This window comes from Paralichthys olivaceus, chromosome 17, assembly GCF_024713975.1.
Source record: "Paralichthys olivaceus isolate ysfri-2021 chromosome 17, ASM2471397v2, whole genome shotgun sequence".
Classification (NCBI taxonomy): Eukaryota; Metazoa; Chordata; class Actinopteri; order Pleuronectiformes; family Paralichthyidae; genus Paralichthys; species Paralichthys olivaceus.
In genome coordinates, this window is record NC_091109.1 from 876,427 (window position 1) to 891,627 (window position 15,201).

Consider the following 15,201-nt stretch of genomic DNA (forward strand, 5'->3'; position numbering starts at 1 on the left):
CATTAATAATGGGGAGCTTGCCGCCGCCGATGTTCGTAACGCAACTGAATGAAATGTTCTCTCACGTACGATTGGCAATATTTCAGCTTTGAGTGTAAGTGTGGATACACGACCTGACTCCGGGTCAGGCCAGGTTCTAACAAAATGTTTAAAATGATATTTGAGTTTGAGCAGGGTTCCGTCACATTGGCTGAGCTATCCATCTACTTGATTCTTTTACTCTGCACATGCCTGCAATCGAGGAGAATATTGGGCTTTGGTTAATTTCTGACATAAAACACAGAGAGTTTGAGACACTTACACGTGAAGAGGGGGCACAGGGGAGGGCTCGTAGATGTAACGTCCCTGGGCATGTCTGTCGTCAATGGGCACAGGAGGATGGAAGGTAGGGAAGAACTGTGGCGCAGCTGTGTAGAAAAGAAAAGAGAAAGAAAATCCATTATTTTTTTTACACTTTGCAAAACCACTGGTTTTTCATTCCCTCCTAATCTCGATAGCAGCCATAATGAAAGGCAGTGGTTGATTGCTATCTTTCTGCAGACCCACCCAAATGAGACCTCATTAAGCGAGCTAAAAGCTGCACGGCTCCAAAATGTTCGCTGAGGAAGTCTGTAAATGTCTCAAGGCTGACAGAACTCAAAATAAACAGAGATAAATAACCGTAAAAAAAAGCAGCCAAATGACACATTTCTCACTGAGCCAAGCATAATATGGTTTTGTACAAAGGATGATGTTTAAGTACAACCACTGAAACGTACGAAACGAGAACAAAAACATCCTTTTCCGTTTCACTGTTTTGTCACAACTGCCAGAGAGAATCGAGAGCCCCCCCCCCCCGCCAGATAAAACATTAAAACATTTGCATAACATGAGCTCCCAGGCCTTTCTCTATTTTTACCCCTGAAATTGAAACTGATGTGCTGCCTCATCTTCTAACCTGAACTGCACTCTGCACCATAATCTCAAAAACTAAAGCTGGAATTTTGTGTCGCAACTGCGCATCCATTGTTGGAAAAGTTGCAACAAGTTAACCACGAGTGGGATTTTCTTCTGAAACACTGCCCACCTGTGGGTTGAAGGTTAAAACCTCCACAGAGAGACAGAAACGACACGACTGTTGCACACACTGCAACTGTTATGTTTCAACATGAGAACAAATTAATCACTTCTTCACTCACACACTGTCTGAACAAATCTCACGCCACTTTATTGCCTTTCTACTGAGGCTGCTGCCAAGTGGCATATCACCACCCTGAGGCAAAGCATGTGTCAGAGTCTGCACATGTTCACGCAACAAGTCTCCGAGGCTGCTAGCTGTGTGTTTCTGCTTGTAAACATTGGAGAGTTTTTGCCAAGAGGGCAGATGGCCAACCGGTTGGGGTGCCCGTGAGCTTTTACATGCATGATGCCGAACGCAGCTGCATCACTGGGCAACACAGCAGGTGTTGCTCCCCAGCACCACTCAGGTCTGTTTACCTCATCACTCGTTCTTTCATTGGGATGATCATTGCGCCAACGCAGGTACGATTGTGTATCACATGCCCAAACTTCAAACTGAGACACCTAGGTGAGGTAATGAGTACTTATAGTTGGTATGTAATAAACTGATTGGTCGGTGTACCTGTCTGTCTCCAACCTCTCACATGACCGGAGTCTTCACAGGCATACACGATACTCAAAGCTTAGCTCGCGAGTCGCGGACACGTTGCTTCAAGCAGTTGTCAGTCATTGTGTTTCAGGGGCTATATTTGAAATGGTTTAAAAAAATGAAGACGCAACTGTGAGTTGTGGTAATGGTAAATAAATAATCCATTCAATTCCACCCTTTCCCGTGCTGTGAATGATATATATATATATATATATATATATATATATATATATAATTTTGTATTGTTACCGGTTGGATTTCTGTGGACGCCTCTTAAAATAAACACACTAACAGAATCAATCGTCGCTGTATGTGTTGAGACATTACATGCTGGCGGTTCTTGAGTGCACTATGAATTAACATCCTGGCAGTGACCCTGATCTGCTGGAGCACCATTAGTTTCTGCACTAAACCACACAAATGGAGAGTCCAGACCAGAGAGCCCAAAGAGGCTCAGACATCCACGATACTGTGTAATTTTCCCTTTTTGATGCCCCAAATATTAGCCTTGGAAGTATTATATATTATTATAAGTGAAGAAATGCACAAACAAGCTTCAAGCATAAGGAATTCATGCCCCTGTTGACTGTGGTTTGTTACTGTGCTCGATGAGTGAAAAGAAAACTTCTGTCCAAACTTTGAGAAACCATTCGAGGGTTTTCATCCTGGCTGATTTCAAAACGCAGAGATAAGTATTAAAAGCCTCCTCCATACAGCTCTGGCAGCTATCTGACCACTCCATCTCTGTCTGTTTAATAGTTTCCTCCTGATGACTCAGTTTTGGCTTGGCTCACCTCGGCCGATTCCAGAGCTGCTGAGGGAAGGAGGGATGAGGAGATGCTGGGACGGAGAGATTGGCCGGTGTTAGACAAGGGCAGAATCTGTTTTGTTTACTCTCCGTAGCTCCACTCCTGGGCTGCCGGCCCTCAGCTGTCAGAGTCGGAAATGAACCTTCAGGTTTGTGTACTGAGTTCTAGCTTGATGGGAGTAAAGGCTTCATGTTGTTGATGCTGATCCCTGTAGGAACTTTGCACTGACCTCTGTCCTGTTGGGCAATGTGGGATGACTGCAGACATTACAAACCGTGAAATCATTTTGAAGACTCCACCCCTTCATTCCCACATCCGCCACTCCTCATTGAATTGCCCAGATCCCCCCTATGTTTATGTCTCTGGAGCTCCTCAGTCAGCACAGCCCTGTGCCTAGACTGGACCTTTTTTTTTTTTCTTCCTCTCGCTCCTTCATCACTCTTCCCCTCCCTCCTCTCACTGTGGCCCACGACTTTGCCGCATGGCAAACGGTTCCGCCGAGGTTTATTTAAATCTAACTCAGAAGTTTACTTTACCATGGCCCTATCTAAATAGAGCCTGCCACCTCTTTTACGCCAGCGCAGCTCTCCATTAGCAAGGCAAACAGCCCTGTGTCACTGGAGGGAATGTATACAGTCGCAAAGAACAGAGGGCGAAGGAGAGAGGGGGAGAGACTCCATCCTGCAATCCATCTCCAGTGTTTCCTGCAGGGACTCCTTACTGTTTACTCCGGGACTAAATTGCTCCTGCTCTTCTGGATATTCAGGGGTATTCTTCTAATAGAGAAAACAGCTGGAGGGCACATAGATAGCAAACACAAGCGGCACAGTTTTTTTTTTACCTGAATCAACCACCACTGGTAAAGAGAGGGGGATTAAATCACATCAGCCAAACACTGAAAATCAGGACTTTGGGAACACGAGGTAGTTTTCAAACTTTCTGACACTGAAAAACATTTTCATAGCTCTTCAGTACTCAAACATTTTAACGAGGCCAGTGCAACTTTTCAGAGCAGCATTATTAATTTTGTGCTAAAAATTTTTTGATTCTTTCAGGAGACTGGATAGACGTCATTAAGACATGATTACAAATGGGTCTTAATGAAAGGGCAATTAGAGGCAAACTTTGACCAAGCTCATTAATTCTAATTCAGTACAAACACCATGCTCAGGAATGAGGGAGAAGCCGGCTTCTCCTTCATTAAAGAGAGGATGGTAATTGCCTTGTCCTTTATTGGACACTTGAATAATTTCAAAAGAAGGGGGAGGACAAGGGGAGGATGAAGCCTAAAGCATATCATTTGCAATATCCTTATTGGTTAATCTCCTTTCATAATGGAAGTATTTCCACAAAGGATCTTCACCGGGCTTTGGAACATTTGTGATGTGATACTTTAGGAGAATTCGTGCTGTCACTCACAATTCTGATTTGGGTTTTCATAATACACAACAATAACAATTTCTCTTCCTTCTCTTTTGTTGTCAACTCAGCATTGTGAGTTTATTGTCTTGACGGCTAAACCTGGTCTCCTCCTCTGCGCTGGTGAGGGTTCACTGACTCTGCTCTAACAGAGCGTCGCCCGCAGCCGAGGACGAAACGCTCCTCTGTAAAAACGGCACTCCTCAACGACACGCCGCTGAGAGAGCACAAAGAGCCAGTGACAGATTGTCATAAGTGACTAAGGCGGAGGGAGAAAAGGGCTGCTGGGGCCTGCTCCAGAGGTTTGTGAATTGCTAATGTGGAACATATGAAGCCTGTGCCGTGGCTGAGACTGCCAGATTTCATTATGCCACCTCTTTCCCTGCTCATGATCTCACTGCTCAGGCACGCTCGTCTGCAGCGAGGCCTGCAGTTGCACCATATTTCTGCAACACTTTGCAAACTATGTGAAAGATGCTCCAGACTTTGTGTATCTGCATGTTTACAAGTACATGTGTGTGAAACTTGTGTCGCTCCTCTCTGGGAGTGAGTACCTGAGCGTGTACGTGAGTTTGCTGTAACGATGCAGGGCGTATTCTGTTACTGCTGTTCTTACTTACTCCTGAAGGTGTCATCTGGAGATGTCACCAGGGACACTGCAACAGGGGAGGCAATGTGGGCTCATGCCTGGGGCCCAGAGAACGGCGGATTAAATGAGTCCACAGCAACGATTCTCGTAATCTTTGAGGTTTGGTAGAAGACTAGAACATCTAAATATGTGTGTATGACGTGTCTGGGATGATGGTGGAGGATTGCACTTAAAATGTTCTATGTACATAATAATATACTATGACTTTACTGATATCTATGCCTGTGCACAGTATGCACTTTGTTTTTGGAGGGGGTCGGAATGGTTCAATGTTAGGCGGGGGGGTCTGAGGAGGGGAACATAAATTATTCCACAAATAAAGTCATGAAAAAGTTACATAATTCAAGGCTACAAACACAATACAATGTCTGCAGTCAAGCATGACTGTGAATGTTGCGTGCTTGCATGGTGTGTGACTTTGGTGCGTTAAACATTTTTCATCCTGCCTCCCCTGAGACACGTGACACACGGGCCTCCCATCAGTAACTGGCTGGCAGGAGATGGAGCTCATACAGACCATCAGCGGAAGTAGTCTGGACGCTGGCCCGCTGGTGAAGGGGAATTCTCCCTGTGATCAATCCCCTCACAACCAGTCTCTCATCACGTCTGCTTACACTGAGACCTCAAGCTGTTTGGACATGTAAACAACACTTTGGGAGTGTTTAGCTAAGCTCAATGGGAGTTGCGGTTGACTTTTGGAGCGCTTTGCTTAATTACAGGTCCCAGATTGTTTCAGGTCTAATGGCCTAATTACCACTGCATAAATTAGCCTAATGCTCTGGCTGTGCAAAGCTTTCTGTACAGTATGAAATGTTTGGGCACGGGAACAGAGAAAGATAAAAAACAGCTCTTTATTCTGCAAAGAGCAAGAGTTAAGAAAAAGGGAGAAGAAAGCGAGCAGAGAGGTTAAATAACAGAAGAATGTTAAGTGTTGGATTGCTAATCTCTCTGCCATTCATCATATACGTATGGCTGCTAGATCACACTCTGCCCTTCCTCTGAAAATCAATAGATTTTTTTTCTCTCTCCTCCGCTGCGTTCTGCGCCATTTTTGCTTTCGCTGTCTCTCTTGCACAATTGCTCTCACACCCTTGAAACACAAAAAGTTTTTCTGTGTGTAAAAGTAATTAACGCAGTGGGGGAAAGAAAGCAGAACAGAGAGGAGGAGAGAAAGTGAGCAGTAAAAAAAGAGAGACGTCAGCTACGCACGATAACAGGCTGCTCTGTTCAAGTATACATTCCATCGCTACTCGCTGTCAGAAGTAATTTGTTTGTCTAGACTGAACAAGTCGGTCAATGCCTGTCCTTTCTCTTCATGGTTCTACAAGTCTATACATATTTGCTCTGGGATTTAATCTTTACGCAGGTTATCTCTGCACCAACAAAGCTAAGTACAGGATCATTTTTCAAGGCTTCATTGTGCTCGTACATCATCCACGCGACATGCAACAATACCCAACTACCTCTATCTGAGAGTTCAAATCTTTGAACCCCTGTGAAATGTGTAGGACAAATATCTGAAATACTATTTGTATAGAAAACTTTTTAAGCAACCAGACGTCCTGTAACTGCACTTCAATAGCTACCCCTGCCCTTCTGTAGCCGAGCATTCACACAGCTTTTCCAGGGGCCCCCAGCTATTCCCCCATTTTTCAAACCCTCTCCACCTCCCTGTATCCCAGTGTGGATCAGGGAGTGAGGGTTATTTCACGAGGCCCCTGCGCAGCGCCAATCTATCTCCTACATTTGGTGAATTTCTCCAGATTGGGATAAACTGGGGAGCAGAACAAAGCATCACGCGTTGGCTCTCTCTCCCCTCACTTCAGCACCCTCTCTTTCCTACCCCACCCTCCGGCCTCGTCTCCCCCACCCAGCTGGGGGAGTGATTTACACAGCAGTTTAGTAACTGAAACATGGCACTACACTTCTCTCCAACTCTCTATCTCTCATCTGTCTATCTCCAACCCTCCACACAGAGAGAAGGGAGTTGATTTAAACCTGGGGTTAACTCACCAGGACTTTTAGTTTGCTTCAACTCCCCCTGTGTGATTTACTCTTCTCAAATACAAAGCCGCTCTAGGGTTTGATCTTTTGTTTGAGATCTTTATTTAGAAATTAGGGTCACAGAAGAAATGAAAAGATCCACAGTGTCAACTATCTGTTTTTAAAAACTCCTTTTAATGCCCATATCGTAGAAAATGTAGCATAACATACATATATATACACGAGAGTCAAGGTCATTGACGTCAATGCCACACAGCTACACTGTGAAAGACTGACCCCCTGTAGCCCTGTGTCACAGCTCCTCCCTGGGCCTCTGTGATTGTGACTGTGAGGTGAATACACCTGCATTATAATAACACAAAGGCTGGGCACCGTGCGGGGAACATGGACGTCTTCTCAATTTTGAACCACGCTGGGGGGTCACTGACTAAAACCGGGCATTTTGATGTAACTTTGTTTACTAAAGAAAATATTTCCTGTTCGCCGTTGTTCTCGGTGCAATATGAATGTCAACTTGGAGGTACTTTAATCTTGATTTAGAGAGGTAATCCATCACAGCGAGTATTTTGTCAGCTTTATTTATTTTTTGTCAAAATTATGTATTACCGCATGGTAATGTGGTTAAAATAAGGTGCCGGTGTAAAAATACTTCTTCGAGGTGCATTCAAGGGCAGAAAGACTTGAGAGTGAACTGATGAAAAAAAAAGTAACCCAGTGAGAAAATCGCAAGAAAAGGGAGGCGAGCTGTCTCATACAAAAAAAGCAGCTTCTTGCAATTTTAAAACCAACTCTGGAATCTCAATATTTGGAAAAATCCAAGAAAAAAGGTTGAGCTCATAATTGGCTACAATATTTTCATATGGTGTTAAAATTAGTGGCAACCAGTGGGAAGGTGGGAAATCAATCAAAAAACTTACTGTATCCATTATAAAATGGTCACACATGCAGGAGTTTGAATGTATAACCTTTAACATTCAAAACCATAAATGCAGTTGTTTAATATAGTTTATAATCAAATGGTATTTCCTTGTGTTGTAAATTCATATATTCCTATTTTCCACCAAACCTATACAGACATTAAACAAACACTCTGGAGGTAAGTAGCCATTATTTGGGCAAATGGAGGAAATTGTGTGTCACAGAGCAAAGACAAAGCCCAGTGTCAGCAATCAGACAAACTGGGCTCTGCAGGGCCAGACGGGTTGACGCTTCTGGACCAATTAGGGTCTGATGAGTGCAGCAACATCTGGAATTCTCTGATTCTCCCTCTTTTACACTCTGTACGCTCTGTGCATTGCTGTCACCTTACCCTCTCTTTCACCCTCTCTCCCTCACTCTTGCATCGTCCTCCTAATTCTTTCAATTAATCCCGCTCTAGGCCTATCTCTTTTTCCTCTCCTCTCTCATTATTCAAAGCGCATCCTCCTGATCTCTCCCCTTTCCCTCCACACAGCATCCCAAAACAAGAACAAAGTTGTAATCCGTTTACTGCACTCCCTGTCAACAGTTTCCACCCAAATAATCCTAAAAGACTTACAACCAGGCCTAGGTACTGTCAAGGGAAAGGGAGGCAAGAAGGGGCAGAATGCACAGGGGACGGAAAGCAAAGGCCATACAGAAAGAGGGAAGAGAGAGGAGAGGGTACAAGGGGAGTAAAGGAGAGAGGCAGCAGACGGAGGGAACTTGTGTCACAGTGATTTGAGTCTTTGTCACACAGGTGGCGCCCAGGGGTTCCTTCAGCCTGGGCAGAGAGACAAACTGGGGCCCATGTAAACCTTAAAGAGGATTAACCCTGCCGGAGCGCTTTAATGAGACCTGAAAGTGCCGGGCACCGGAGAGCCCCACTGATTGAGCCGCGCTTGAGTCTGCTCCCAGCGGTCCACCGGCCCAGTGGCCCAGCAGCGCTGCCGCAGCCCCATGGCCTACAGCTGCCCGCTCACACTGAGCCACATCAAAGAGGCCTGGCTGGGAGAACTGGGGAAGATGGGAAAAAGAAGAGGAGGAGGAGAGGGGGGCGGGTATGAGGGAGGTGGAGAGTGTGAGCGAGGGAGGAGGAGGGAGAGGAGGGTGCCTGGATGGAGGAATCCCTTATCTCCTCCTGAGAGGATGCTGCTCTGTGGTGCGAGATTGTCTGGAGCTGCCACCTGTCCCAGGCATCTTTGAAGGCAACACTAAAGCCTGTGATGGGGCTGACCTCCTTGAGCTCCCATTCTTTTATGTCTCTCTTCATTTTCTGCTTTGTTACACCCCCTCCTTCTTCTCCAATCCTTCTCTCCTTTTCCTACCCTTCTGTCTCACTTATACCCTCACACTCAGCCCTTACTCCCTCTCTTGTTTCTCCAGCGATATATCTCACATTTCACCAGGCTGCTGAAAACATTTTAATTATACTGTGTTCATCAGCCTCCCCTACGTGTAGAACAATATATACTTGCGACCCTCCAGAGACAAGAGCAAGATACGGGTTGTTGGCTGAAGGGATACAGCGCTTATCTTTGCCACTGTGTGAGTGGAATGCAAATATATAAATAAATAAAAAAGGAGGCTAAGATGAGAATTGGATACGCAGGAAAACAAACACAGAAAGGCATGAAACAATTCTTTGATTCTCCCGCAGACACAGAGGTGATTATCCTACTGGAGACTACAGGGCAACTTAAGGAGGAGAGAAACTGCTTAATATATTGTGGCTTTAACCAGCTAGCTGAGGAGAAGCCCCGTGAGCATTTAGACATCTTGTTTTTTATAGTATTGTGCTTGATTTTGTTGTCGCCCGTGGTGTCTGCTGCAGCGGCTTCTGCTTCTGGAGAAACAAAATGCAGCAGAAATCTTCATTTTAAGCCTTTGCGACGACAGCAAAGTGCTCATTGTTCCTGCTCGCATCTGCCACTTGACTGATTACCCAATCTCATTTGAAAAGAAGTAAAACACACTGACAGATGTTGCTATAATGATACCAAGAAATGCTGAGTAGTATTCTTTGAACATCTTAAGTTCTCTGAAAATTCTTCTTAATTCCTCTTAGCCCCTTCACATTTAATCTTGTCATTGTAAGAACTGCCATTATTCCGAAACACCCAGTTCACACGCATCAGCTCTGTGGTAAGAGCACCACGCAACCTTAAAAGTGCATTCTCGATGCACTTCAGACTCTGCTTAACCCCCTTAAATCATCCAGCGCTACAAAGGGGCACATGCATGTGAGAATATGGCCTATCCTACAGCATGAGATGCCTCTAATAAGCTGTATAAAAGGGGATCATCTGATTATCCCTGGTGCGCTGGACCAAGGGGCCACAGCAGAGCACAGGCCCATGTTGTTCTTTCTTGATGAAAGGAGGTGGATGGAAGGAATCCCTCTCCATTGCCTGCAGTGTGCCCCAGGCTTCTCTGTGCCGGCACACCGCTGGGGGACTACAACGTGCCACCATGCTCAAAAAGCCAATATTGTAACAATCACAAAGACAAACACTTACCCATGAAGCGGGCACATGGCTCCTCACCCCAGGCTCGCCTCTGCGCCCCTCAGTTCTTTTTGGAGGAGGATGTTTGAACCTTTTTCACGTTTAAACCAACAAGGGGCCAGAAAGTTGGTTCTTTCAGCACAATTTTAGAAGAGCACTTTTTTTTAAATCCCAAACATACACCCACACTTTATAATTCCTCTTTCCTGCTTCTCTTTCTAGACATCTGGAAAGGTCCATACGAACTGAATGACCAAGCACTGTAATTAACTGTAGAGAGTCCAGGGCCATTGCTGTGCAGATCACGTTCAGTTTGGTGACAGCTAGCTCATTCAGTTCAGTGGTCAGCTGCATTTTGATATTGAGGCAGACAGACTGACGCCAGGGCAGAGGCTGGCGTGCTACGGCCCAGTAGACCTGAGATCAGCTCGCAACAGCAGTTTAGAGTTTAACCCATATGATTGGACACCCACCACCCCCGCCACGCCATAAAACCCCGGAACAGGTTTTATGCCATGGCTCGGTGTTCGTTCTAGCTTTCCCGGAACACAGGGTCAGTGTGAACCTGGGAGCAGTCACCTTTGGCCAGGCGCAGAGAGTTGGGATGCTGTGATACATGTGAAAAAAAAACTTCAGCCAAGAGATCCATACCTTCACTGCCTCTAGCTTAGCAAGCTTGGTTTCTGAGATCAGTCAAGGACAGCAAGGCTTTAGTGTCGGGATTATGCCCCGGGATCCAAAACTGGGCTTGATTCTTCTTCTTTTTTTTTAACCCAAAGACTATAGGACAGAAAGGCAGCCGTCATAGACTGGAGACAAACTTAATGTGTCTGGTTTAGTCCTATAAATGATCGACTGTATCACTGATACCACAGAGTCACAAATCTGGTGTCACTTCTCCACTAAAATCCTCAAGTATTGTCTCTAAAGCTAGTTGCCTCCTTTTCACTCAACACTCTCTGGTGTTTCAGTGCAGTTTTAACATTTGCAAGAAAACCATTGAGAAGGATGTGCATTAAGTCCCTCCATGGATGTGTTTGGTTCAGCAAAGAAGGGCAAGTGTTTAAGAAAGACACTTTAAAAGAAGCCAGAGATGCTTCGCCAGCAAGAGGGCTCACTGTTGCTGCAGGACCACTGACCGGCTAATCAGCACATAATGTAAACAGATGTCGGCGCCGCACATCCCATTCACATTTCTACACAATTAAGATCTTAAAGAAAGACTTCTTCCTCATTAATCCTCATCTCAATCCTTTTCAACTTATCCCACAGCAAAGCCCCATGTATTAGTGTTGTGGTAAGAAGGATATGGACTCTTATCCAGTGTTTGCCCAAGAAAAGCAGCTAAGACTCAGGCAACACCACGATTAGCTAATGGTAACAATGGGGCAATGTTTCCTTAGTGTCTCCTCTTTTCTGCACTGAAGTGGGTGTAAAAACCAGAGTAAACACAGTCTTAGGCCGTGGACGCAAGAGGAGTGGGAGACCACAAGTCTGGGTGAATAGCAGAGATTTACCCAGAGCGCAGACCCCTGAAGATAAACCCCCCTTGCTCTCTTTCCTGTTGTTCAACTCCCACGCTTCCCAGCACGTTGCTACCATTTTCAAAACCCAGTGGCCAGGTGTGGGGAGGCTGCAGGTGCCATCGCATTTAGGCACATTAAGCACTGACACACAACAGCGCTAAGAGTAATCGGATTTACCTGGCTGTCTGCTGCGTGGCGTGGTGCACTGTGCAAGCACAGCACAAAGGCTTAGGGCCCCCTCTCCATCACAAACACACACACATGCACACACCTGGGATGAATTTAGGAGGTGACAAAGCCCTCATAGAGAGGGGCTGCCGCTGGTGGACTAAAGGCTGAGTGTGTGTGTGTGTGTGTTTAACATGTGTGTGCTCACATGTATGGAACCAGAAACCAGAACAGGAGCCAGTGGCTTTTTACACCTTGTGGTATAAGAGTGGCGACAGACGCTACGGGCTCCTGGTTCAAAGCGGCGGAGGGAGGGAGGGGAAGTGGAGGTTTTAGGGGAGCCCCTTCATTCTGCTGACCCTCAGACCGCCGGAGCTCATGGGGATTGAGCTCTGGTACTGGGTTCAATCAGACAAAATGGGACCGTTGCCTTAAGGGACACCCCATGTCCTTAACACCTGGGGCCAGGAGGAGGTGTTACAGCAATGCTCTCATCTCTGATCACAGGTCTTCCGGAGCAGAGTCAGGATCAGGGAACGGACAGAGAGGATCAATAAAAAACACTACGAGCCATTCAGACTGTGTGTTTAAGTCTAAATTTATTTATTTAGTTGTTTAAAGTAATTATTTTCTATCTGCTGATACTTGATACTATTTCCTCCGCTAAGATTATATTTTCAGTTTGTCTCTCTGTTTGTTATTTAGCAGGATAACTAAGAGAATAATTATATTTCTTTTTTCTTAATGGGAAAAAAAATCTGGCATGTTTATGTGACTAATATTTATGAGTTTGTTCAATTTGGTGCAGATCCAAATAAAAATCTGGACCAAGTGAGTTTAAATGTGGTTTCATAAGAGGACTGTTCTGGTCCTGGCAGAGATACGCACTCTCTTAATAGTTTTCATTCATGATTATTCCTAAAGTCTGTAGTGATAAAAGAAAAGCAGCAAATCCTTATATTCCAGAAGCTGCAACTGTTTTGGCATTTCTGCTTGATAAAATAGAAAATAATCAATTATTAAATTGCTGTCAATTAGTCTTCTGTTGTTTTAGCCCCAACACTAAATTCTTGTATCTTAAAATGTGCAAGAAGGGGTTTAGAAGCAGCGTGCGTCATACCTAGATTTTCCCAGCAAGCATCACTGTGCTCTCCTCCACCATGTTTCGTGTGATTGCAGCCTTCAAGCCTCTTGAGTCCAGATGAAAGCTTCTCGAAGCTCTGCGGCCCTTTTGACTTTTCCTGCTGCTTTTGAACTCTCCATTTCAGACTGTGACTTTTCCACATGACCCCCAAGCCTCACAGTGACCCCTGCAACCCCCCCACTCTGCTCCAACCCCGAAGGCTTCAGTGGTCTGGAACCGCCAGGGCTCCTTCACACGTACCCACAGACATACATAAAATGAGAAGTGGCAGTGTTGCTGAGGTAGGTCAGGATGTAATGGGCAGTAATGTTCTGCCCTCGAGGACCCTGTCCTTTTGCTTAAAGAGGCACCTTGGTGACTCCCAGGCACCCAAGCACGGGGGAGTAACAGCTAATGAAGCGGCTGGAGTTACAGTATAAGGTTGGGGTCCAATAGACCTTTTATTACTGCCACAGGATTAAAATCACTCCGTCCCACTCGTCTGTCCCAATTCAGAGCCAATTTAACCAAACTAAACAAGCTATCACATCAAATCCAGGCTAAGTCCTGGCAACAGCCACCCCTGAATTAACCTCCTAATCAGCCTCTTACTCCCCAATCATCTCCTGTTCTGTCGTTCCACATACACACAGCTGCACTTTTCATCTACCCACTATCTCACCTTATTCTACAAATGATCTAACTCAGGCTACAGTTCTCCCTTCACCTCAATCTCTCCGGCTTCGTCTCCATTACTCTCTCTCTCCTTTTCCCTCTCTCGCTGCCTTTCCTTTCTCTCACAGTTTCCGAGTCCCAGAGAGAGAGAGAGAGAAAGAGAGAGAGAAAGGCAGAGTAGGGAGTGGTGAGGTTTGACTCTCTGCTGCTTTGGGGCTTTGAAGTGTGTGTTGATGAGAGAAAGCGGAGTACTGTGCTCAGACAGGCCCCTAATGAGGGAATTAAGAAGCTACGCTGGCCGTTCCCCATACTAACTTCCCAAGCACAAAACAAGACAGGAGTGTGTGCATGTGTTCAGAAATACAAGTGTGTGTGTGTGTGTGTGTGTGTGTGTGTGTGTGTGTGTGTAGGAAAGAGCAAGCACAAGAGCGGGGCCAATCTCAGCCAGTCCTGCCTCTCACCTACATTGAAGAGACTGGCCTCAGTGTTTGGTCGGCTGTATTCACGTCCTTGAGCTAAATCTTTTTAGAGAAAGAAATAGAGGTAGAAAAGGTAATTTTTTTAGTGGACTTACGATAGTGCGACTCTAGGTAGCCATTGCGGGGGTCCATGGCGAACAGAGTTCCTCTGTAGGGCAGGGCGTGGTCAGCCAGGTGGGGCAGGGAACCATGCAGCTCCTTCTTGAGCAGCGATGGGCGTTCCTCTGTGGAGGTGGAGGGCTCCTCGTTGGCTGGGGCCTGAGAGCTGATGGCATTGCGCCTCTCACGGTGGTAGGGTGTACCTGAACTGTCGTCTTCTGTTGGGGTAGACAGATTCAAAGAGGCAACATAAGTATGACGTGAAAACTTTGGAGGAGTAACAGGTGGACATTACACATCATATCCTGCCTCCTGCGTGCTCTACTCAGGCATTTCCCTCCTGCTGCATTGTTTATATGTGAAAGGCATTGTCCAAGCATTATATTATCTGGGGTTCATGTCTGAAAACGGCTTCACACACAGATGTACACACACACACACACACACACACTTGGTAAGGAAGTCTGTTCATGTAGCGGGAGAACAGGTAAAGGGAGGAGCAGGGGATCAGCTCTGTACACCTGAAACCTATGCTCTGTCATCAGAGTAAATCTGCCGGGGTTTGCCTTCCGCAGCACCAAAAGTCGGAGTTCAGAGGCAGATGGTGTATGAGCAAATAGCACCATTGATGAAAAAACCTCTTCATTTCGCACAATTGAGGCATGATTTTCCCCAAAGCCTGTTCTTAAATTCAGCTCTGTCTGTTCTTTTTATAAAGAAATGGATTCCCATGGGGAGGCAGCGCCGGCTTTCCGTCTGCATTCCAAACTGCCCATTAACCAGCGTCATGGGTTGTATCAACCCTGCCGTCCTCCTCTCTCTCTCTCACTCTCTCACTCTCTCTCACTGTTCTCAAACTAAATCTAATGCTCGTTTTCTCTCTGGGGGGAAAATTAGGAGAAGTGGGGTCTCTGGAGAAATTTCAATGGCATGCTGGGTAAAAAAAGGGGATAAATGTGAAGTTTGGGTTCAAGGGCTGAGCTGCACCAGGAATACATGACCCTTGACCCTGACCTCTGAACTGACATATATATATATAAGGGTTATTTAGCCTCCTGACCTGGAATTAGACATTTCTGTAGTATGATACAACTCAGGCCAACTCAGTCACTTTTTATGACATTTTAATGTAGTGTAT

The 15,201-nt window shown here is 45.7% G+C and overlaps 1 protein-coding gene across 1 annotated transcript in view; it reads right to left on the reverse strand.

The window, feature by feature from the left end:
* Positions 1 to 15,201, reverse strand: part of gli3 (GLI family zinc finger 3) — an 88,282-nt gene that overhangs the window by 39,146 nt on the left and 33,935 nt on the right. Inside the window, exons 3-4 of the mRNA XM_069512578.1 lie at positions 14,060 to 14,281; positions 302 to 407 (exon numbers count right to left, since the gene is read on the reverse strand). Of these exons, the coding sequence (XP_069368679.1) occupies positions 302 to 407; positions 14,060 to 14,281 (328 nt within the window). The remainder of the gene's footprint in view (positions 1 to 301; positions 408 to 14,059; positions 14,282 to 15,201) is intronic.